Below are 26015 nucleotides of genomic sequence, written 5' to 3'. Positions count from 1 at the left end.
GTTCCGCTTTTGGGCTGTAGATGCCTTCATCACCCAGTCAATCACAAGTAGGAACAGGAAAGACGATAGTAGACATCCTTGTCTTACGCCTGTTCTCACTTGGAAGGACTGGGTGGCCGAGTGGTAACGCACTTGCGCTCGGAAGCGAGAGGTTGCGTGTTCAGGCCTGGGTCAGGCCGCAATTTTCTCCCCCCTTTCCTAACCTAGGTGGTGGGTTCAAGTGCTAGTCTTTCGGATGAGACGAAAAACCGAGGTCCCTTCGTGTACACTACATTGGGGTGTGCACGTTAAAGATCCCACGATTGACAAAAGGGTCTTTCCTGGCAAAATTGTATAGGCATAGATAAAAATGTCCATCAAATACCCGTGGGACTTGGAATAAAGTAAAAAAATTCCATCTCACACGGCATTAAGTCTCAGGAAACATGAATACACGCATGCAGGAAAAAAATATGGGTAGCGCCGTATGTATGGCAGCTCGCTTTCCCCGGGGAGAAAGCAGCCCGAATTTCCATGAGGGTAACCTCACTGGACTGTAAATCTTATCCAATCCAATCCAATCCAATCCAAGGCATCTGTTAGTTGACAGCCGTGGTCTACTCTGCAGGTCAAACCCTCGTATGAGTTCCTGATGATGTTGGTGATCTTTTCCGGCACTCCATGATGTCTCAGCAGTTTCCAGAGGCTTTGTCGGTCAACGCTGTCAAACGCTTTCTCGTAATCAATAAAGTTGACATAAAGAGACGAGTTCCATTCCTGTGACTGTTTGAGGATGATGCGCAGCGTTGCTATCTGGTCCGTGCATGACCTATCTTTTCGGAATCCTGCTTGATGGTCCCGCAGCTGAGGATCGACAGCGTCTTTCAGTCGGTATTACGGTTGGTGTCAATTCCCTGAACTGAGAATGAGAGACGAGGTGTACTTGATAACCATTATCAGTAAGTTGGGTGTATTAAATATACGCTTGTAGCTGTTTGCGTAATTAAACCCTGGTTTGTTTTTGTCATTACCTACCCGATTAGCCAACTGTATTCATCTTTGGAGTTAGATACTGTACGTATATTGATAACATAAGGGAACACAAATACAATCTGTCGCTACTGAACCTCTGATATAACATAAAATAAAGAAGAACACTGCGGGCGAGCTACGAATTTCAATCCGATTACGAAGTATCATCTCTCTTAAATAATATTGTGTTACTATTTCGAATGCACGAGCAAAACCACGAATAGCGTGAAATGATTCTAAGCTTGCGACATATTTTTCACAGGAGAGAGGTCTAAAATCCCAAGGGAGGTAACTGCAGCAAACGCTCCCATCTTTGAGATTTGACAAATGGAAACTATTGTCTGTTATCTCTCTTAAATTTCATTGTGATACTATTTCGAATGCACGAACAAAACCACGAATAGCGTGAAATGGCTGAGCTGACGACCACGTCGGCCGGCCGTGCGCGTGAATGCTCTCACCTACACATATTTTTCACAGGAGAGATGTCTAAAATCCCAAGGGAGGTAACTGCACCATACGCTCCCATCCTTGAGATTTGACAAATGGAAACGATTGTCTTGGACGACAGTGTAATTTCAAAGTGTTCCGTGTACCCCATATTCTTTGCCAGACTTGAAGCGTCTTGGTGAATTATGCACTCGTGGATATACGTATAAGAAACCTTTAAGGGCATAGTCCTTCCCGCGTAAACAAATCGACTACCAATCTCAGATCTTTAACATGAGATGAGATCATCTTTCCACTTTAACATGAGATGAGATCATCTTTCCACTTTGACATGAGATGAGGTCATCTTTCCACTTTAACATGAGATGAGATCATTTTTCCACTTTGACATGAGATGAGATCATCTTTCCACTTTGACATGAGATGAGATCATTTTTCCACTTTAACATGAGATGAGATCATTTTTCCACTTTGACATGAGATGAGATGATCTTTCCACTTTGACATGAGATGAGATCATCTTTCCACTTTGACATGAGATGAGATCATCTTTCCACTTTAACATGAGATGAGATCATCTTTCCACTTTGACATGAGATGAGATCATCTTTCCACTTTGACATGAGATGAGATCATCTTTCCACTTTGACATGAGATGAGATCATCTTTCCACTTTGACATGAGATGAGATCATCTTTCCACTTTAACATGAGATGAGATCATCTTTCCACTTTAACATGAGAGGAGATCATCTTTCCACTCTAACATGAGATGAGGTCATCTTTCCACTTTGACATGAGATGAGATCATCTTTCCACTTTAACATGAGATGAGATCATCTTTCCACTTTAACATGAGATGAGATCATTTTTCCACTTTGACATGAGATGAGATCATCTTTCCACTTTGACATGAGATGAGATCATCTTTCCACTTTAACATGAGATGAGATCATTTTTCCACTTTAACATGAGATGAGATCATTTTTCCACTTTGACATGAGATGAGATGATCTTTCCACTTTGACATGAGATGAGATCATCTTTCCACTTTGACATGAGATGAGATCATCTTTCCACTTTAACATGAGATGAGATCATCTTTCCACTTTAACATGAGATGAGATCATCTTTCCACTTTAACATGAGAGGAGATCATCTTTCCACTCTAACATGAGATGAGGTCATCTTTCCACTTTGACATGAGATGAGATCATCTTTCCACTTTGACATGAGATGAGATCATCTTTCCACTTTGACATGAGATGAGATCATCTTTCCACTTTAACATGAGATGAGATCATATTTCCACTTTGACAAAAACCAAAAATCAACAGCCTTGGTGCTCTCTGTACATCTTTTAGTTTGTTTGTTCGTGTGTGTGAGTGTGTGTGTGTGTGTGTGTGTGTGTGTGTGTGTGTGTGTGTGTGTGTGGGTGTGTGTGTGTGAGTGTGTGTGTGTGTGTGTATGTGTGTGTGAGTGTGTGTGTGTGTGTGTGTGAGTGTGTGTGCGTGTGTGTGTGTGCGTGCGTGTGAGTGTGTGTGTGTGTGTGTGTGTGTGTGTGTGTAAGTGTGTGTGTAAGTGTGTTTGATGAATTCATTCCTTAACGGACACTAGTGTCAATCTGGGGAATAATTGCGTCCAAAAACCAGTAGGATGGATTGTCTTGTCCAAGGAAAGAGCTTGTCCAGATCTAATATCGTGAGCCGACCGGTTTTCGCGGGAGGGATTGTGTGTTTAAGCTTACATTTCACCATTTCTTCTGCCAGCACCGCCCATACCCAACTATGTTCATCTGCCCCGCCCCCCTTACCCAAACCTCCCATCCTCCAAGCCCGTTTCTCTTCCCCATGATTACAGCGCAGTTATGGTCTTGTAGTTATGTGAGTGTTCGGGCACTATAATGGAAGAAACGCGTGTTCGTTTTCTCACAGTGGTTGGCAGTGTAATATCCGGCGTTAGGGGATTTCTGCTTGTTGGATATTTCTGAGAGAAGCTTTTCTTGCATGCAGGAAGCTATTAGACTTACAAGGGTATTATAGTTATTTATCAACGACCTTAAAGGGATATGGTCCATGTAGGGCCAATTTTAAGAACAATCTGGAACGGTTTTTGTCTGTTTCTTTCTTTCTTTATTTGGTGTTTAACGTCGTTTTCAACCGTTCAAGGTTATATCGCGACGGGAAAAGGGGGGGGGGGGGATGGGATAGAGCCACTTGTTAATTGTTTCTTGTTCACAAAAGCACTTATCAAAAAATTGCTCCAGGGGCTTGCAACATAGTACAAGTTTTTGTCTGTGTGTATGCAAATGACCCGAGGAAACGAACTGCGCAAGACTTTACAAAGTTTTTTTTTGTATGCGAAAACAACCTTAAACGACCTGGGTCGCTGACTTTGATACCATTCTGTCGATATTGGCATGGGTTCTACTCCCACACTCGGTGAGGGAATTATTACCCATGGTCAAATTTGTGCCGACTCTTCTTGGTGCTCGAACACTCCCGTGTGCACGCCATCGCACAATAAAGATCCCAAGTTCTCAGCAAAAGTCTCAAGGCTTGGAACGGCGTTCTACGTGCTCTGTCTGAAGAAAAACAAGCATTGTCTAGACCTCTCTATGATATCTGATAGCGGAGTACCTTCTTTGCATCATTGACGAAAGGAAGTTGTGACATTCAGACCCACAATTAATAATTTGAACGAAAGATAAGACTTCTGCTGGCGAATAGTGTAACAACAATACCAAGCTGTTCAACTGCTTGACTAGTGCTGGCGAATAGTGTAACAACAATACCAAGCTGTTCAACTGCTTGACTAGTGCTGGCGAATAGTGTAACAACAATACCAAGCTGTTCAACTGCTTGACTAGTGCTGGCGAATAGTGTAACAACAATACCAAGCTGTTCAACTGCTTGACTAGTGCTGGCGAATAGTGTAACAACAATACCAAGCTGTTCAACTGCTTGACTAGTGCTAAGATTTCAAACATGATCAATCAGTAGAAAAATTCTTGACTTTCATTGCAGAAAAATGCACAGCCAACCAGCCAGCCACACACACACACACACACACACACACACACACACACACACACACACACACACACACACACACGCACGCTCTTACTCTCTCTCTTTCTCTCTCTCTCTCTCTCTCTCTCTCTCTCTCTCTCTCTCTTTCTCTCTCTCTCTCTCTCTTTCTCTCTCTCTCTCTCTCTGGTTTTCGTTTTTGTTTGCACCAAAGTTCAGCCAATCAGAAATGCTCAAGGTACCAAAAAACTGTGAGGCTTTTACATGGGATAGGAGCGTCCTTCAACTTCAACTGACACCAAACTTTAGCAGCCTGGATAATTTATGTGCATAATGGGAAATGTTTGTCGAATTGCTTCGTGAATCCGCAAAAAGCTGCGTTTCATTGAATAAATGGCGGGGTTAAAACCTTCATACACGTAAAAACCCACTCGTAAAAAAAAAACCACGAGTGTACATTGGACTTTCAACCCATAAACGACTTGAAGAAGAAGAAGAAGAAGAAGAAGAAAAAGAAGAAAATGAAGAAAATGAAGACGTTTTGGCAAAATGTTTATACATGTTTGTTGAATTCGTGTATGTGCAGATGGTTGTTCGGTGACCTTGCGTGCCAGGTGGGAGGGTTCCTGGTCTTCATGCTGACTATGGTTTCCATGAATACCTTGACCTTCATCGGTGTCGTCAGATACATCCTCGTCTGTAAACCTAAATACCGTGAGTATCTTCTCTCTTTCTCTGTCTGTAAACCTAAATACCGTGAGTATCTCCTCTCTTTCTCTGTCTGTAAACCTAAATACCGTGAGTATCTTCTCTCTTTCTCTGTCTGTAAACCTAAATACCGTGAGTATCTCCTCTCTTTCTCTGTCTGTAAACCTAAATACCGTGAGTATCTTCTCTCTTTCTCTGTCTGTAAACCTAAATACCGTGAGTATCTTCTCTCTTTCTCTGTCTGTAAACCTAAATACCGTGAGTATCTTCTCTCTTTCTCTGTCTGTAAACCTAAATACCGTGAGTATCTTCTCTCTTTCTCTGTCCGTAAACCTAAATACCGTGAGTATCTCCTCTCTTTCTCTGTCTGTAAACCTAAATACCGTGAGTATCTCCTCTCTTTCTCTGTCTGTCACTTTCTATCTCTGTCAGTCGCTGTCTGTCTCTGTCTGGCTGGCAGGCTGGCTGGCTCTCTCTCTGTCTGTCTTTGTTTCTGTCTGTCTGCCCCCCTCTCTCTCTCTCTCTCTCTCTCTCTCTCTCTCTCTCTCTCTCTCTCTCTCTCTCTCTCTCTCTCTCTCTCTCTCTCTCTCTCTCTCTCTCTCTTCTCGTCTTTGTTTGCAAGGACAGATTGTAAGACTAGGCAATGCCTAAAATCTCCATCCTTCTGTAATAAAGTTTAATCAATCAATCAATCAATCAATCTCTCTTTGGCTTTCTGTCAATGTCTCTGTCTCTATATTTGTTTCTCTGTCCCTGTCGCTGTCCCCCCTAACAGCGATTTGAAGTGTGAAAGTTAGAGCTCAGATTTTGAAAGAGCCTTTCTTCTTGTATAAGAGCATCTTTGGACACATACCAAAAATAAACAGCCAGGCTGCTTTTTTTAGCAGCATGGGATTTTTTCTGAATTAATTTTGCAGATTGGCACAGGTGACAGTTACGAAGGTAATTCCAACAAGAATCCTGATTCTGCACAGAAAGCAGCAAGGTTCTAGATGGTTGTAAATATGCCTAATGGGATTAGATGGTTGTTATATGCCTAATGGGATTAGATGGTTGTTATATGCCTAATGGGAGTAGATGGTTGTTATATGCCTAATGGGAGTAGATGGTTGTTATATGCCTAATGGGAGTAGATGGTTGTTATATGCCTAATGGAAGTAGATGGTTGTTATATGCCTAATGGGATTAGATGGTTGTTATATGCCTAATGGGAGTAGATGGTTGTTATATGCCTAATGGAAGTAGATGGTTGTTATATGCCTAATGGGATTAGATGGTTGTTATATGCCTAATGGGATTAGATGGTTGTTATATGCCTAATGGGATTAGATGGTTGTTATATGCCTAATGGGATTAGATGGTTGTTATATGCCTAATGGGAGTAGATGGTTGTAAATATGCCTAATGGGATTAGATGGTTGTTATATGCCTAATGGGAGTAGATGGTTGTTATATGCCTAATGGGAGTAGATGGTTGTTATATGCCTAATGGGAGTAGATGGTTGTTATATGCCTAATGGGAGTAGATGGTTGTTATATGCCTAATGGGAGTAGATGGTTGTTATATGCCTAATGGGAGTAGATGGTTGTTATATGCCTAATGGGAGTAGATGGTTGTTATATGCCTAATGGGAGTAGATGGTTGTTATATGCCTAATGGGAGTAGATGGTTGTTATATGCCTAATGGGAGTAGATGGTTGTTATATGCCTAATGGGAGTAGATGGTTGTTATATGCCTAATGGGAGTAGATGGTTGTTATATGCCTAATGGGAGTAGATGTTTTTATCCCATGTAAAAGCCTGGTCACAACGATGGCAGCGTACACAATCTTCGACAAGTGGATGAAGGCGCCTTTGAAGCTTGTTCGCGTGCCATTTTGGATTTATTCCATACACAATGCGCATAGCTTCTTTCGTGCCAGTTATTGATCTTTTCTTTGTTGTCCCCAGTGTATTCTCTTTCTTTTTGTAGTCACACAAAATACTGGCTCTACAGCATTTAGTGCGCATTCATATAGACCCAACATATTCGGAGACCGCACCCACTGGGTTTCAATAATGCACGTGCCAATGAGTGAGAGAAAAAAAACACTCACAGCTTTGGACTTATTAGAGCACGAAATGCCACCGTTTCTGGAGCCTGTATAACTTCCTAAAGAAACGAATAACACCGCTAAAGTGTCTGTCTCTGTCTGGCTTTTTTATTGCTTTAAAAGGATATTGAAAATCTGGTTTTCGACACAAACAGAAATATCCCCAATGCATGTAATACCTTTCTGAGAACAAAACTACCGATCGAAACAGTTTATTGTGTGGAAAACTTGTCATTGGCGTAATCATGATTCGGTTTTTGTTGTTGGTGTTGTTTTTGTTATTTTTGTTGTAGTTGTTGTTCTTGTTGTTCTTGTTGTTGTTGTTGTTGTTGTTGTTTGGGGATATCTGCTTATGTAAGGTTTTAAAATAGTGGTTACTATATTTAATCGACATTTTCCTTAGCTACCGTCTAAAACTAAACAGAAACATTTTCAAACCCAATTAGACGTACTCCTTTCAGAAACAATCCGTCGTTTTCTGTCCAATCCGTCGTTTTCTGTCCAATCCGTCGTTTTCTGTCCAATCCGTCGTTTTCTGTCCAATCCGTCGTCCAATCCGTCGTTTTCTGTCCAATCTTCGCCATGACAAGGGTGCACACGGTCACATAAACATCTACTTCCCAGAACCTTTCCAGACTTCCTTTCAAAACCACTTATCTTCTGTAATTTGTCTGCACTTACTTTACTTTCCATGACACACTGGAGGCCAGTAGTTATCAACTGACTTCAAGCAGTCACAATTATATCATGTTTGACAACTTAACTCCCGAGTCCTGTTTGGGAACCCTTTCCTTGCTTCAATCACAACACCTTCAAGACCGCTTGAAACAGAAAAACGAGTGCTCTTCAAAACATGGTTTTACGTATAGTCATACAGACATCCCCTGCTTGAATCATCAGGCTAAAATATCTTTGTCATGCGAAAAAAATTAAGAACCCCCTGGAAAACGACTCTGCTATTTTCTGTACTTTATTCAGACCACCTGTTAAATGCAGACACAGCAAGGCCAATGTTAAGCATACTATTAATCAGGAGAAGCGGACTTCGGGAAGTCGACCTTACGAAGCTCGCTTTGCTAGACACGGCAAGGATACACGCAGCCTCTTGGGCTGGTACGGCTAGGTCCAAAACCCCTCCCAGACTTCCTTTCAAAACCACGTTCTTTCTGTTTCCTCATCACTGACTTTACTTTCCATCCATACACCACAAGGCCAGTGATAGTCAGGAGCAGCCTTGTTCCAGAACCTTTCCAGACATCCTCTATATAACGTTTTGTTCTGTCTTCGGTTGTTCCAGACCACCTGTTAAAGGCCGACACCGCCAGGCCAGTGCTAGTCATGGCATGGGTGCACGCAGTCATATGGACCGCCCTGCCTTTACTGGGCTGGAACAGCTGTGTTCCAGAACCCGTCCAGACCTCCTTTACATAACGTTTTGTTCTGTCTTTGGTTGTTCCAGACCACCTGTTAAAGGCCGACACCGCCAGACCAGTGCTAGTCATGGCATGGGTGCACGCTGTCATATGGACCGCCCTGCCTTTACTGGGCTGGAACAGCTACGTTTACGAACCCTTCATGACATCCTGCACGATAGACTGGAACTCGACCAACTTCAAAGACTCCAGCTACATCGTGTTGACAATCCTGGTGTGCTATGTCCTGCACTTGGTCGTCATCTGCTTCTGCTACTCCTGCATTCTGCACAAGTCGCGGACGCTGACGTTTGGGGCGAGGAAGAATAGCAGCCTCGTGAAACTGGAGGAGGTATTGTGGCATCACAAGGTGGAGACGGAGAGAGAAGTTACAAAGGTGAGGGAGTATTGTGTTAATGTATGAATTTATTAATGTAATTATTAAAATAATTTATATGAATTTATTTCACAAGGTGGAGACGGAGAGAGAAGTTACAAAGGTGAGGGAGTATTGTGTTAATGTATGAATTTATTAATGTAATTATTAAAATAATTTATATGAATTTATTTCACAAGGTGGAGACGGAGAGAGAAGTTACAAAGGTGAGGGAGTATTGTGTTAATGTATGAATTTATTTAATGTAATTATTAAATTAATGTATATGAATTTATTTCACAAGGTGGAGACGCAGAGAGAAGTTACAAAGGTGAGGGAGTATTGTGTTAATGTATTAATTTATGTAATGTAATTATTAAATTAATGTATATGAAAAATATTTATGTGTAGGTACGTGTTGCTATGGTTTAATTGTTTGACTTGGTACCACAGAATGGAAACCGAAAGTGAAGTCACAAGTGTGATATGGCTCTCCTGTGTACTCGTGTGTACAATATTCGCTCGCGCTCATTTGTAATTTGAGCCGTGAGCGTTGTTTCTTGGAGTGGTATGAGAGTTTGGGGAAGTCAGGAAGTTGGGACAAGGAGAGGAACAAGAGCTGTAGCTGCATGTCTGCTGGTAGACTAGAAGGAAGTAACCTGGCATCAATACCGTTAAGACGGATAGGTGAGAAGGTGTATTCTCAATTCAACCTACGTACGAGGTGTCGGGGAGCACCACCGCGCGGAGGGGTTCTGCGGGCAGCGCAGCAAAGAGAAAGAGGGACATTTTTCTCGGGCTAGTGAGGCGAGCAACACTTTGTCTCTTTTCTCAATTGTAGGTTGGCTTTCATATACATAGGCTTATATATGTGTTGTTTGTTACCCAACAAGTTGTATTAGAGTTTGGACAAGTCATGAGGTTGGAAAAACGAGGGAAGAACACGACCCTTTGTATTGAAGTAAGTCTTGGGGCATCTTTTAGTGGAGAGACAGTGGGTGGCGAACAACTGCTGGGTTGGAAAACGTCTTGTAGCATAAGGAGATGTGAATGAGGACATCTGATGTGTCTTATCAGAGTGTGTGTGTGTGTGTGTGTGTGTGTGTGTGTGTGTGTGTGTGTGTGTGTGTGTGTGTGTGTGCGCGTGTGTGTGTGTGTGTGTGTGTGTGCGTGTGTGTGTGTGTGTGTGTGTGTGCGTGTGTGTGTGTGTGCGTGTGTGTGTGCGTGTGTGTGTGTGTGTGCGTGTGTGTGTGTGTGTGCGTGTGTGTGTGTGTGTGTGCGTGCGTGTGTGTGTGTGTGTGTGTGTGTTTCCGCGTATGCTTGCGTGCGTGTGTACGAGTGTGCCGGTGTGGATGTCTGAGGGAATGCAAAAACAATGTTACGTATCAACGTACCCTAGATGATAATTGTAAAATAACAGCGATTTGTTATTCTTCCCTTCGAATTACCTTCCTCGAGAACACTATCCCTCCCTCCTCCATCATGTTTTTCATGCTTTCATTTGCACCCCCACGCCGACAAACTCTCTTGTTATCTGGTGTCAGGAAGCAGGAAGTTTTGTTGTTTTGACGCTCGCGCTGGCCTTGACTTCTTTGTTTCTAACTGAATTCACCTGCTACCCATCGACTTCAACACACACACACACACACACACACACACACACACACACACACACACACACACACACACACTCCGCCCACGCACGTACCCACGCACGCACGCACGCACACATTCAAAACGCACGCACGCTCTTCTGACCATACAAACCTAGAGACACACAATAACATGACAACCAACGTAAAAGGATGGGGAGGGGGGGGGGGGGGGGGGGGGCTGCAGAATGTAGTAAAAAGATATATTTCCCCAAAACACGTCCCAGCTTTTACATGCATTAGGTGTTTTCATATCAGCCCCAACTGGAACATGACATATCAGCCCCAACTGGAACATGACATATCAGCCCCAACTGGAACATGACATATCAGCCCCAACTGGAACATGACATATCAGCCCCAACTGGAACATGACATATCAGCCCCAACTGGAACATGACATATCAGCCCCAACTGGAACATGACATATCAGCCCCAACTGGAACATGACATATCAGCCCCAACTGGAACATGACATTAGGTTTGTTCATATCAGCCCCAACTGGAAGATGAAATCGTTTGGATAAAAGCAATGTTAAATCACATACAACAAATGGTGCAAGGGCGAACAAAGAAAGTAGAAGAAGAAATTGAAAATGACCCACTTTCATTTCAGACATAGAAATATCGTAGCCTCATAGTTATGCGTTCAAAGAATGGAAATAAAACCGAGCGAACGGATGTGTGTATAAAATGCGAATATTGCCTGGAAACAGGTGCATGTCTTTTTTGTGAGAGAGGGGCTGTGTGCAATTCGAGCAGAGAGAGAGTGAGTGAGAGGGAGCGAGAGAAAAAGAGAAAGAATGTCATGTCATATCACACCTTTTTGTTTCCCATTCTTAACTTCCTGAAATTTCCCTCATTTTGCATGAAATTGCATGCTTCTCGACCAAAAGTAATGTTGCATCATTAAATTGCGCGCGGACATGTTCACATTTTCAAATTATTGCAACAGTAAAATTTTTGCAATCATGGTTATGTGTATGTTTATACTTTCAACGGTGTAGCATGTGACCGACTGGAAAACGGCATTGAGAGAGAAGGTCGGCGATGACGGTATATTTATGATTGCCTGTGCATAATCGGCGATTTTGAATTCTTTTATGTTTATGTTCTTAGTCTGGTTGCTGATCTTTGAATTATACACGACATCCATGTAGTTTTCCCTGATCTTTGAATTGTGCACGACATCCATGTAGTTTTCCCTGATCTTTGAATTGTACACGACATCCATGTAGTTTTCCCTGATCTTTGAATTATACACGACATCCATGTAGTTTTCCCTGATCTTTGAATTGTACACGACATCCATGTAGTTTTCCCTGATCTTTGAATTGTACACGACATCCATGTAGTTTTCCCTGATCTTTGAATTGTACACATCCATGTAGTTTTCCCTGATCTTTGAATTGTACACGACATCCATGTAGTTTTCCCTGATCTTTGAATTGTACACGACATCCATGTAGTTTTCCCTGATCTTTGAATTGTACACGACATCCATGTAGTTTTCCCTGATCTTTGAATTGTACACATCCATGTAGTTTTCCCTGATCTTTGAATTGTACACGACATCCATGTAGTTTTCCCTGATCTTTGAATTGTACACGACATCCATGTAGTTTTCCCTGATCTTTGAATTGTACACGACATCCATGTAGTTTTCCCTGATCTTTGAATTGTACACGACATCCATGTAGTTTTCCCTGATCTTTGAATGATACACGACATCCATGTAGTTTTCCCTGATCTTTGAATTGTACACGACATCCATGTAGTTTTCCCTGATCTTTGAATTGTACACGACATCCATGTAGTTTTCCCTGATCTTTGAATTGTACACGACATCCATGTAGTTTTCCCTGATCTTTGAATTATACACGACATCCATGTAGTTTTCCCTGATCTTTGAATTGTACACATCCATGTAGTTTTCCCTGATCTTTGAATTGTACACATCCATGTAGTTTTCCCTGATCTTTGAATTATACACGACATCCATGTAGTTTTCCCTGATCTTTGAATTGTACACGACATCCATGTAGTTTTCCCTGATCTTTGAATTGTACACGACATCCATGTAGTTTTCCCTGATCTTTGAATTGTACACATCCATGTAGTTTTCCCTGATCTTTGAATTGTACACATCCATGTAGTTTTCCCTGATCTTTGAATTGTACACGACATCCATGTAGTTTTCCCTGATCTTTGAATTGTACACGACATCCATGTAGTTTTCCCTGATCTTTGAATTGTACACATCCATGTAGTTTTCCCTGATCTTTGAATTGTACACATCCATGTAGTTTTCCCTGATCTTTGAATTGTACACGACATCCATGTAGTTTTCCCTGATCTTTGAATTGTACACGACATCCATGTAGTTTTCCCTGATCTTTGAATTGTACACGACATCCATGTAGTTTTCCCTGATCTTTGAATTGTACACATCCATGTAGTTTTCCCTGATCTTTGAATTGTACACATCCATGTAGTTTTCCCTGATCTTTGAATTGTACACATCCATGTAGTTTTCCCTGATCTTTGAATTGTACACATCCATGTAGTTTTCCCTGATCTTTGAATTGTACACATCCATGTAGTTTTCCCTGATCTTTGAATTGTACACATCCATGTAGTTTTCCCTGATCTTTGAATTGTACACGACATCCATGTAGTTTTCCCTGATCTTTGAATTGTACACGACATCCATGTAGTTTTCCCTGATCTTTGAATTGTACACGACATCCATGTAGTTTTCCCTGATCTTTGAATTGTACACGACATCCATGTAGTTTTCCCTGATCTTTGAATGATACACGACATCCATGTAGTTTTCCCTGATCTTTGAATTGTACACGACATCCATGTAGTTTTCCCTGATCTTTGAATTATACACGACATTCATGTAGTTTTCCCTGATCTTTGAATTGTACACGACATTCATGTAGTTTTCCCTGATCTTTGAATTATACTCGACATCCATGTAGTTTTCCCTGATCTTTGAATTGTACACGACATCCATGTAGTTTTCCCTGATCTTTGAATTGTACACGACATCCATGTAGTTTTCCCTGATCTTTGAATTGTACACGACATCCATGTAGTTTTCCCTGCGTAAAGTGTGCTTGTGTTTAACTCTTGGATGTATGCATTCTCAATTTGGCTTGTGTTCTTTTCTTTGAATTAGTCACGACAATCTCTCTCCGTAAGCATCATTAGTATTACAGACCTGAGTTAATATTTCCCCGAGTAAATAAAGAGTTGTTTTTCTACTTAGGGTCATACAGCTACAACCGACAGGCATGTTCATTGTCATTTAGCTTGTTTCAGAAATACTGCTTTTTCATGAATATTTCAAATTTTACTTCCCACTGTCCTTTGCACTTTGATAACAAAAAATCTAACAACAGTATCTATAAGCTTTGAACTGCTGTACTGTCTTCAAAGTTCTGTGAGGATAAACCTGACGACCTTGCTTCCTATTCTTCCCATTTTTGAGGGCCGCCACCCCCACCCCCGTCCCTGCCACACATTGACCATTAACAGGCCTGCCTGAATGCAAATGCTTACGTTCATTGTGACCTAGTGCACTGAACTCTAATTACGTTAGAGACCAATTCAATCCAGCAGGGCTGAGTTTAGACAAAATAAAAGCCCTATGAAAAACCTGCGTTACAAAGCACTACAGTTTGCAAGAGCATACCAGTGGAAAACAGCCGTCAGACCCTACTACAGACAGTTCTCCAATTTCCACAGGTATCTCATACCCATTGATCCACTGAGCTCAAAATAGCACATCCCTTAAGGCAGACAACTCCTGCAGAGCAATTGCTCATACAAGGGTAACGACTGCGTAACCCTGGCACAAAGCAAGGATGCTCATCTCAAAGTATCGCATGAAAATGCCCATAGAATGTATGTGTACCATTTTGGCATTGGAGATATGACATCTAGGGTAAACTGGCTGAATTTGCAAATGTGGGACAGATATGAAGTGAAACACGACCCAGAGTAGATGGGCCATATCAAGAGAACAAATGAGCTGAGCTCTTACATGGCATAATATTCAGAGGTTATATCAGGGGGCACTTTATCGTCTTCAAAAATCTCTTCGTATAAAGAACACTGAAATTACGTCCTATTCTGTGTTGCGTTGCCAGCACTAAGCCCTACGATATTCACTGTCCTAGTTCCATGTATGAATTGCGCGTACTTTAGGGAAAGAAAGCTATTAGGCATGCTGGCTTATTTAGTTGTCAGACCGGAGAGATAAAGAAGTGTCCTAGAAATCTTTATCGCGAGAGAGAAAAAAAAAGGATTCGCATTATGTCACAGACCACTTCTTGAGACATCCTCCGGCCGTAGCACATAATTATTTTGACGCAACACCCGGTAATTGCGATTCTGCGCAGAGAGGGATTTTATTTCAGTCTTTGGCAGTTTCCGGGAGCCAGTGATGGGTAAATGGGTGATGTGATTTGTCACAGCTCCATTTCGGTAGATCGCTTTTGCAGTCGTATCAAAAGGAAGTACCGTAAAGTACCTTGTAAGCGCCCAGTATCGAGTAAGCGCCCACCCCCCACTTTTAGTCCAAAACCGTGCATAGGTATAGTACCTTGCAAGCGCCCACCCCCCACTTTACACCATTGAAATCAGGGGAAATACACATTCCGCACTTGATCTGCTAGTTTTGTGAATGATTTCCCTTTCTTGCAAACCCTATCACGTGTGTCTGCACTGACGCCTTGGATCTAAACGCCTGCAAGTCAATGATTACAAGATGCCGCGGATCAAATCGTACACCGTTGCATTTAAGCTGTCAGCTCTTGACTATTTGGATAATAACGCCAATGGAAACGCACACACTCACACACACACACACACACACACACACACACACACACACACACACACACACACCCACACACACAATACTCCCCCTCCTCTCTCTCTCTCTCTCTCTCTCTCTCTCTCTCTCTCTCTCTCTCTCTCTCTCTCTCTCTCTCTTTCTGCCGAAAACAGTCTTTGGCCAAGTAAAATAGACTGCTGCCCATATCCAGAAGACGTACCCCTTGTTCAAGGGAAACAGAGACACAGTGCGGCCGACAGCGGCACCTCTGCAGACAAGAAAAGGATGTGACGACATTTGTCTCCCCAAGCTCTTCTAATGACAATACGAACAAGAAAAAAAATGGAAGATGAAAAATGAAAGAAGATATGATTACGAAGTGATCAAAGATCACATTTCTTACTGAAAACTGCTCGTGCATAGGGTGTAGTACCTAGTAAGCGCCCACCCCCTACTTTGGGTCGGGATTGGTGCACAGGGGGGGTGGGCGCTTACAAGGTACTTTACGGTACATACTAATTTAAGTTTGCTTATAAGCATGCAAGTAATTGCTGTCTGCTATAGGTGATGTCGGCTGTAAGTTCAGCTTTTTGTGGTCCATTGTTACGGTATGATAGATCTCAATCTTTCGGGCAGCCATACGCCGTTTTCGGGGGATGCATGCTTGGTATTTTCGTGTTTATATAATCCACCAAACTGTGACGTGAATTACATGATACTTTCCGTTAGCACTTGGTATTGTTCTGCGTGGACACACGAAGGAGGATAAGGCACTAGTTAATTAAGTCTGCACTTGGGAGATCGGAAAAATCTCGATCCTTAAACCCAACAGGCGCGGCCGGGGTTCGAAACCACGACCTTCTGCTTGGGAGGCCGGTGTAACACGAAATTTTTACTCCACGAAAAATTTACTCCGGAGTAAATATTTCGTACGAAATTCTTACTCCGAGTACACTTTTTGTACGAGAAAAGAACTCCCCACGGCACGAAAAAATTACTCCCTCCACGAAATTTGTACTCTTTATTTGTTTTACTTCCAGTAAAAATCTCGTACGCAAAAATGGGATGCGGGCGAAGGGATAATGCCAATAAGTGATCTCGCGCACACGAATGTCGCGCTACCCTCCTTCCACCCCTTCCACCACCAAGACTAACAGGGGACAAGGGAGTAAAAATTTCGTACACCTGGCATGGGAAGTTAAATTGCTCGTGTTGGGGTGAAGTAATTTATTCGTTATTTATTCGCCAGGGGAGTAACATTTTTGAACGAAATGTTTACTCGGAACTCACCTGTCTTGGGGAGTAATTTTCTCGTGCAATGGGGGAGTGCTTTTTTCGTAAAGGGAGTAAGTTTTTCGTACGAAATGTTTACTCCGGAGTAAAAATCTCGTGGGAGTCATTTTCTCGTGTTACACCGGCGTCTGATCTACGGCGCTGGGCCAAATCAGTGGAATATGTGTATTCGTGTGGGGATCGTACCCGGTCCGCCAGCGTAAAGGGCACGCGCTCTGAGCACTATGCCACTTTATTTCTCAATCCGTCAAAGCAAGCACATTGCGAAATAGTTTTGGGATGGAAGTGCAAGACATTTGAGAGAGAGAGGGGGTGGGTGAGGGTAGATGTATAGAGAGAGGGGGTGGGTGAGGGTAGATGTATCAATCAGGATGGGAAACAAGAAGGCCAACAGCGGGATTTCAGAAAATGTGATAGACAGGCCACAGTCTTGAAGGGAAGCGAATTGTATTGTACCCCACTTAGTGCTCGGCGTGACTTGATTTCCACCAATGTACTGTGGTATCTCGCTGAGATTGCTATTTGTACTCAGTTACAGCGTGTTCGTGATGTGAGCGCTGTAGACTTTTTTTGATGTTTTATGCTATACTGCTAGCTCTCAGAAATGGGTTATGCACAGCGGACTCATATTTCTTTGTGTGTGTTTGTGTGTGTGTGTGTGTGTGTGTGTGTGTGTGTGTGTGTGTGTGTGTGTGTGTGTGTGTGAGGGGGAGGTATTTGTTATGCATATGATTTTCTGTGATGTCGTAGTAAATTCCAACGGGGTAGCTTCTGTTTTGACGAAAAGGGCTCATACGGCGAGAAATTTGCAAAAGTGCACGTGCACATCGGGGTGCCGTTTTTACACATTAACAATTGTATCGATTGAACACTGAATTTCTCCTCTTTTAGCCGTGTGATGTCAGAGGCCGACTCAAACACGTTTTGAAGCAGCTGGCCGAAACTTACAAAAGAGGGGATGTTTGTATCCGTTCAATCGTAACAAACAAACAAAAAGAATAATTCCAACAAAAATTGATCGAAACATAAAAGATATTTATATTATTGACCAAAATATGACATTTGACACAGATCTCGTATAACATTGCAATCTCGTAGAGAAACAGCTTTCGGGATATTCATACAATATCATACTTTGGTGGAACATACAAATAATGAATAATATATTGAAGTTTGAAGTAGAATTGAAAAGGTTGCACTTTCTCTTGCCGCGGAGTACATGTACACTTCAAGAAAAGAAGAAGTGGAGAAAAAAGAAACAAAGAAACAACGACAACAGGAAGTAGGGAGATAATGGCTCAGAAACAAGACCAAACAACAATTCTCTTTCTCTGGGTTATTTTTTGTTTCTTTCTTTAGATAACTTCGGGGAACTTTTATTTTGAATTACATACTCGGTTTTTTTTCCTCTTTTTTTCCCCCGTGAAATTGTGCAGTTATAGGATTGTTTAATTCCTTTTGCAAAGTTCGAAGAGACATATATCTGACATTGAAAAGAGTGAAATGCAGGGCGTCCAAAAGAATAAAAAAAAATTTTCCTCTTTTGTTTTTTGTTGTTTTGCTGGGGGATATGTTTTACTTGCAGTGTTGTGTGTGTGTGTGTGTGTTTGTGTGTGGAGGGGGTTGATAGCACCGTTATTATGTGTCTATTGCTTTCTCACTCTCTGTCTCTGTCTGTATGTCTGTCTGTCTGTCTGTCTGGCTGTCTGTCTCTCTCTCTTTCCTTCTTCTTTGTCTTCTTCTTCTTCTTCTTCTTCTTCTTCTTCTTCTTCTTCTTCTTCTTCTTCTTCTTCCACAGAAAATGCAACAGTATACAGAGATCTCATTTTGCGTTTGCATTCGACATAACGCCGAAACGACTTCAAAATCGGCATAAACAGTCCCCGCATTTTGGCAGATCTGCGGAACATTTTTCATGCTGATTAAAAGAGAACCTCAAAGACTGCCTAAACGTCAGAACATTGACGAAACTTATATGTCCATTTCAGCAAATTGGCTGGGGAAAAAATCAAATCCTCTCAACATCCCTGTCTGTATTTTTAGGTCTTCTGATCATGTTGAAACGAAGGTACATATGTCCTACGGACAGCAACGCTGCAATGCCAGTGACATGTTTTCTGTCAAAAAGAATCTCGTTTGTTTGACAAAGATTACCGCTGTGAAATGTATCCAATTTAAAAGGACGGTCTACTTTTGGCAGAGCTCCATTCCGTGATGAATATTCACAGAACACGATCAGCCGTGGAAGCCAAGAACGTCCCGCCAATTGGCCAGGCTGCCTACGTGCCTATTTCTGTGAGTTTTGCGCCAAAAATCGAATAGTGTCTGCCCTTTTCTGTCTTCATCGGGCGCAGCATTTCTGCACAAATTGACGGTCCATGTTTGCCAAACTGTTCTTCTACTTCTTGTACTTCCTCTTCTTCCCCTTGTAATGTTGTTACTCGCAAATGTCAGGACTCCCTCACAGCTGCTACAGAACAGAGATTAATACCGCACTGTTACTACATTATCTCAATCTTTCTCTCTCTCTCTCTCTCTCTCTCTCTCTCTCTCTCTCTCTCTCTCTCTCTCTCTCTCTCTCTCTCTCTCTCTTCTTTCCGCAGTAACCACTCATGTTCTACTGCGCTCTCGCTTTTGACAGACAAATGTCTGTCAGCCATAAATTCCTCCCAGCTCTCTGGGGTCGTATACTTAGATTTTTCTAAGGCCTTTGACCTCGTTGATCATAAAATTCTCCTCAACAAATTATCACTATATCTCAATGGATCTGACTCTCTGTCTTTCTTTCAGTCTTTCCTTGAAAACCGATCGCAACAAGTCTATGTACATGGTGCGTACTCAAGAGAGGAGTCCGTGTTATATGGAGTACCCCAGGGCTCTGTCTTAGGTCCTATTCTTTTCTGTATTTACGTTAATGACCTTCCACTTCACTTCTCTGACAACTCAGTAGAATGCCACATGCTCGCTGATGACACAACACTACGGACACAAAATAGACGTCTTGAAAATATTCAACAATCTCTTCAGCACACCCTTAGAGACATCTCACAATGGTGCTCTGAAAACAACATGGTCCTAAACCCTCTGAAATCTAAATCAATGGTAATTACAACGCGCCAGAAGCATCAGTTGTCCCCCCTCTCACTAGATCTCACCATCAACGGAAACTCAATAGAAAAGGTTAGCGAACACAAACTGCTAGGCGTGATTATCGATGATAAGCTTAGGTGGCATTCCCACATTGAACATCTGTGTAAACGCGTTTCAAGAAATTTGTTCCTACTTTCAAAACTTCAGTCAGTCATAACTTTAGACGCCCGAAAAATGTTCTACAACGCCCACATCAAACCTCACATTGATTATGCCTCTGTCATCTGGGATGGCTGTAGTGATGCATTATTCAAAACTATAAATTCTCGTCATCGTAGGTCAGCTAAACTCATTCTGCCTGACCCATCACTAACTACTGACGCAAAACTGACAGCCCTCAATATACCTCAACTTAAACAACAGCTTTTATTTAATAAATCAGTTTTCATGCACAAGATCCTACATGACCAAGCACCCGAATATCTAACTCACTTGTTTCAATAAACACCTTCTCGGTATTCCACTTTCAAGCATAATCTGGCCTGCCCGAAGCCACGCATTGACATATTTAAAACTAGTCTTTCATACTCGGGAGCTTATGTCTGGAACTCCCTACCTACATGCTTAAAATCGACCAGTAACCTTAAAACATTCAAAACACATCTGCAAAAATACATTCAAACATCACTTTAATGTAATGTGCCTGGTTGCTCAAACGTATGTGTGCCTTTTATCCTTCTGAAAATGTGCATGTATGTGTCTTGCGTCAACTTGGTGTGATAAGAATACATTCTCGTGTATTACTCCTTCTAGTATCTAAGATAGTATTACTGCATTTTATATTGGCATGGTGATTCCTTCATAATCTAAGATGGTATATATTAGGTCATGAACGTTTTTTTATTTTTTTTATTTTATTTTTTTATTTATTTTTTACTTTGCTACCTGATCCTTTATTTGGTTAGTGTGTCGTGTTATGTTGGCTTGCCTTATAAGTTAGTTGATCTTCTGTGTGTGTGTGCGTGTGCGTGTGCGTGTATATATATGTGTGTGTGTGTGTTCTGATAATGTATGGTTGTATATCTGTATATCACATGTCGATAAAAAATGATCTTATTCTTATATTACTATTATTGCGTGTGTCTGCGTTTCATCATAAAAAGTTTGTTCCTATGTATTCCCATTTCGATTATAACCATTTTGCTTAGATCAGGACTAGCTGTAAGAAAGGTCCTACGGACCTAATGCTATCTTTCCTGTAATAAAGTTCAATGTTTCAATGTTTCAATGTTTCAATGTTTCTCTCTCTCTCTCTCTCTCTCTCTCTCTCTCTCTCTCTCTCTCTCTCTCTCTCTCTCTCTCTCTCTCTCTCTCTCTCTCTCTCTCTCTCTCTCTCTCTCTCTCTCTCTCTCTCTGAAATCACTGTGCGTCATCAAACTTGTATTTTTTCATTTTATTTCACAGCATTGGCTACTAAGGTCTTTAATCTTAGATTCTGTGAAGACTTTGATACGCATGGTTTCTTCAAAGATTGCTCGTAAAGATAGATAGCGCCATTGTTTACCGCAAAAAGTGTTCGATCTTAAATGATCAGGTGGAAACAAATATCAAAATAATACATGCATGGGAGACACAAGTTGATGTCTCTGTAATGTCATGCGCCCTATCGTTTCTGTTGCGCGCAGATAAACACACATATTAGAGTCCATACTTGCACACACAATCAGCCAATGTCATCCCAAATCAAAGTCACAGGGGACTCTTGCAAGCATTTTATATTTCGCTCTTTGGTATTTAGCTTGCATCGACGAGGAGCGTACCTGTTCGGAGTTTCTCACACACACACGAGCACGTGGTAAAACAGACACACACAGACACACACACAAGCACACACACAAGCACACACACACACACACACACACACACACACACACACACACACACACACACACGCATACTCATACTCATACACACATACACATACGTACTATTTTCTTAGTCTAGAAAATCTCTTCAAATTATATTTCTGATCAATCTCCGAACTCAAATCAACCTTGAAATTAGTTTTCTTCGTGAAAAAATCTCTCTGTCTTTCTCTGTCTCTCTCTGTCTCTCTGTCTGTCTGTCTGTCTGTCTGTCTCTCTCTCTCTCTCTCTCTCTCTCTCTCTCTCTCTCTCTCTCTCTGTCTCTCTCTCTCTGTCTCTGTCTCTCTTTCTATCTCTCTCTCTCTCTCTCTCTCTCTCTCTCTCTCTCTCTCTCTCTCTCTCTCTCTCCTTCAGAACTGCTTCCTTTGGAACTGCTCCCGACCATGAATATCTTGTAAATTAAAGTTAAGTTCAGTTTAGTTCAGTTGAGTTCTGTCTCTGTTTTATTGCACACCTCCTGGCCACAGTATACGTGTGATTGTCCTTTGAAGGAAGATTACAGCTATGATCAAAGACGCCGCAAATGCAATAATATCCAACCCTCAAACTGTTTGCTTCAGATGGTGTTTGTGCGAACGTGCGCAGTATGAGTGTGACATTTGCCTGATAACTCAAAAGTTCAGCGGCCTCGGGGATGGCCTGTCCGTCAACATGGATGGCACTCGTATTGTGTGTTTTCACCCGAAGAAAGAAACCTTGACAAAAAATAGAAGTACATTGTACATATTAATTTCCAGATTGCATTTTCTGTACAAGGGTCTATCTGTGAAAATGTTATACATGCATGCTCTTATATGCAATATTATAGCAGGGATTACTGTTACCAACTGGTTTACAAATCTCATAATATCGAACATAAAATCGGCATAATAAGTAAAATCTCACAATGGCAGAATCATATTGGCATATAAGCCGGTTTATGTTTCATTTGACTAATTTATTTTTGCCAAACATAACTTAATCACTTTGTTTTAGACTGGGGTTGACCATGCAGCTACTATATCAACATGACCTGTGTCAGTGTAAAAGACAAAATTCCTACTTGTAAAGAAAATGCCTGGCGCAATCTCTTCCTAAATAGCATCCAATATGCGACAGAGAAATAGCAGACTCCAAGTGAAAACAACAATTTACGTCTAAAGTGCACCAGAGAGTACTTAGCCAGATATCTGCCTTGCAGCAAAAGACAGAAATGGATCGAGCCTAGTTGCTGGCCACAAGGATTTGATCTTCACTGACCACTCCGGTAGTAGCCCACTGACCGTGTGCACCGTTATAATGACCACTCCTTTGCATTGCCGGACACCCGAGTCTGCGGAGGACCTCGCCCATCATGAGACAGATAATTGGCGTTACACTTACAGGCTAAATTGGCAATTAACACTTGCCCAGCCAACCACTCACAGAAAAATCATCGATCGGTGGAATGATTGCTCCACCAAGTTAATCTTATCGGATTTATAAGCAACTTATTAAGCCCTTCTTGATCTTTTGGGGTTGGGGGGGGGGGGGGGGGCGAAGAGGTGGGTAATGCTGCTGCTTTAGATTTAAGTACGTCGATGATGACATGTCAGCCATCTATACCTTTCCTTTTTTACATTTAGTCAAGTTTTGACTAAATGTTTTAACGTAGAGGGGGAATCGAGACGAGGGTCGTGGTGTATGTGTGTGAGTGTGTGTGTGTGTCTGTGTGTGTGTGTGTGTGTGTGTGTGTGTGTGTGTGTAGAACGATTCAGACTAAACTACTGGACCGATCTTTATGAAATTTGACATGAGAGTTCCTGGGTATGAAATCCCCGAACGTTTTTTTCATTTTTTTGATAAATGTCTTTGATGACGTCATATCCGGCTTTTCGTGAAAGTTGAGGCGGCACTGTCACGCCCTCATTTTTCAACCAAATTGGTTGAAATTTTGGTCAAGTAATCTTCGACGAAGCCCGGACTTCGGTATTGCATTTCAGCTTGGTGGCTTAAAAATTAATTAATGACTTTGGTCATTAAAAATCGGAAAATTGTAAAAAAAAATAAAAATTTATAAAACGATCCAAATTTACGTTTATCTTATTCTCCATCATTTGCTGATTCCAAAAACATATAAATATGTTATATTCGGATTAAAAACAAGCTCTGAAAATTAAATATATAAAAATTATTATCAAAATTAAATTGTCCAAATCAATTTAAAAACACTTTCATCTTATTCCTTGTCGGTTCCTGATTCCAAAAACATATACATATGATATGTTTAGATTAAAAACACGCTCAGAAAGTTAAAACAAAGAGAGGTACAGAAAAGCGTGCTATCCTTCTTAGCGCAACTACTACCCCGCTCTTCTTGTCAATTTCACTGCCTTTGCCATGAGCGGTGGACTGACGATGCTACGAGTATACGGTCTTGCTGAAAAATGGCATTGCGTTCAGTTTCATTCTGTGAGTTCGACAGCTACTTGACTAAATATTGTATTTTCGCCTTACGCGACTTGTTCTATCTTTATTTTAAATGTTTGCTGTTGAAACTTTCCCGTTTCTGTGCCGCCGCCTGTGCGTGCAGATTTCAGGCCAGTTTCCCTGTACCGAGGATTTAAGCACTCTTGGTCTTCCTTCAGGATATGGACAAGAAAATATTTAAAACCCATTTTTTCTTGTTTTTAGAGATACGAGGTCGCTGTTTCTTCGTCTTTGTATTCGTATAGTTCTCATTCGCAGCATCCGATTTTTGAGTTCTATTTTGAGCCTGTGCTGTGCGCAAAGTTTTCTCTTGTATTTTCTTTGCAACATTATGTCTTTGACCATAAACTTTACCTTAATCCTCATCTTGACCTGAATACTTTTCATTTTCCTGCTCATCTCCATTACGCTTCTTTCTTGTTGCATGGTGCTCCATTTTCAAAATGAAATTGATATTTTGTTGACGAGTTTGTTGATTCGATCGACCGCGATATCTTTTCGGAAAAAATAGCTAAGGGAAACCATTGCTTTTTAGTATAATTAGACAGCTGCTCACCAAAAGTAAACTAGACAACAATGAACTATTGGAGCGCACATGTTGTATTGCCAAAGGCTTTGAAATCTAGACTAGTTCCATTAAGGAGCCATTCTAGGCTACTTCCTTTTTGTCGTTCTTTTGCTTTCTATCTCAAATGCATCAGATCAGAGAGTAAATAACCAGACATCTGCCCTGTAGCAAAAGACGGCATGCGTGTGTGTGTATTTTGTGTGTGCGCTGAAAGAACCATCATTTTGTGAAAAGCGTCTCAACTCCATCAGGTTGTCTGTTGACCTATCTGTTGCCATACCTGCCTTCCTTACATACTCTACACACTTTGTTTTGATGATGTTTCGCTGATTAAATTAAGTTGTACAAAAGTACTAGCCCTACCTGTCTCAACATAAATTTGTTGGATATATTTTATTTTCCGTTCGACTACTTTCGTATTTTTATTTTCTTCAAATGTTTTAACATAGAGGGGGAATCGAGACGAGGGTCGTGGTGTATGTGTGTGTGTGTGTGTGTGTGTGTGTGTGTGTGTGTGTGTGTGTGTGTGTGTGTGTGTGTGTGTGTGTGTGTGTGTGTGTGTGTGTGTGTGTCTGTGCGTGTGTGTGTGTAGAGCGATTCAGACTAAACTACTGGACCGATCTTTTTTAAATTTTACATGAGAGTTCCTGGGTCTGAAATCCCCAGACATTTTTTTCATTTTTTCCATAAATGTCTTTTATGACGTCATATCCGGCTTTTTGTAAAAGTTGAGGCGGCACTGTCACACCTTCATTTTTCAATCAAATTGATTGACATTTTGGCCAAGCAATCTTCGACAAAGGCCGGACTTCGGTATTGCATTTCAGCATGGAGGCTTAAAAATCAATTAATGACTTTCGTCATTAAAAATCTGAAAATTGTAATTACAATTATTGTTTTACAAAACGATCCAAAATTACTTTTATTTTATTCTTCATCGTGTTCTGATTCCAAAAACATATAAATATGTTATATTCGGATTAAAAACAAGCTCTGAAAATTAAAAATATAAAAATTATGATTAAAAATTAATTTTCGAAATCGTTTTAAAATCAATTTCATCTTATTTCTTGTCGGTTCCTGATTCCAAAAACATATAGATATGATA

The 26015-nt window shown here is 41.3% G+C and overlaps 1 protein-coding gene across 1 annotated transcript in view; it reads left to right on the top strand.

Moving 5' to 3' along the window:
• The first annotated feature begins 831 nt into the window (after positions 1 to 831).
• The window catches only part of LOC138961063 (rhodopsin, G0-coupled-like), a 30405-nt gene continuing 5221 nt past the window's right edge, over positions 832 to 26015 (top strand). The window contains exons 1-4 of the mRNA XM_070332655.1: positions 832 to 878; positions 5076 to 5203; positions 8751 to 9100; positions 9384 to 9410. Of these exons, the coding sequence (XP_070188756.1) occupies positions 832 to 878; positions 5076 to 5203; positions 8751 to 9100; positions 9384 to 9410 (552 nt within the window). The remainder of the gene's footprint in view (positions 879 to 5075; positions 5204 to 8750; positions 9101 to 9383; positions 9411 to 26015) is intronic.

This window comes from Littorina saxatilis, linkage group LG3, assembly GCF_037325665.1.
Source record: "Littorina saxatilis isolate snail1 linkage group LG3, US_GU_Lsax_2.0, whole genome shotgun sequence".
NCBI classification, from domain to species: Eukaryota; Metazoa; Mollusca; class Gastropoda; order Littorinimorpha; family Littorinidae; genus Littorina; species Littorina saxatilis.
This window is presented reverse-complemented; position numbering and strand designations above follow the sequence as displayed.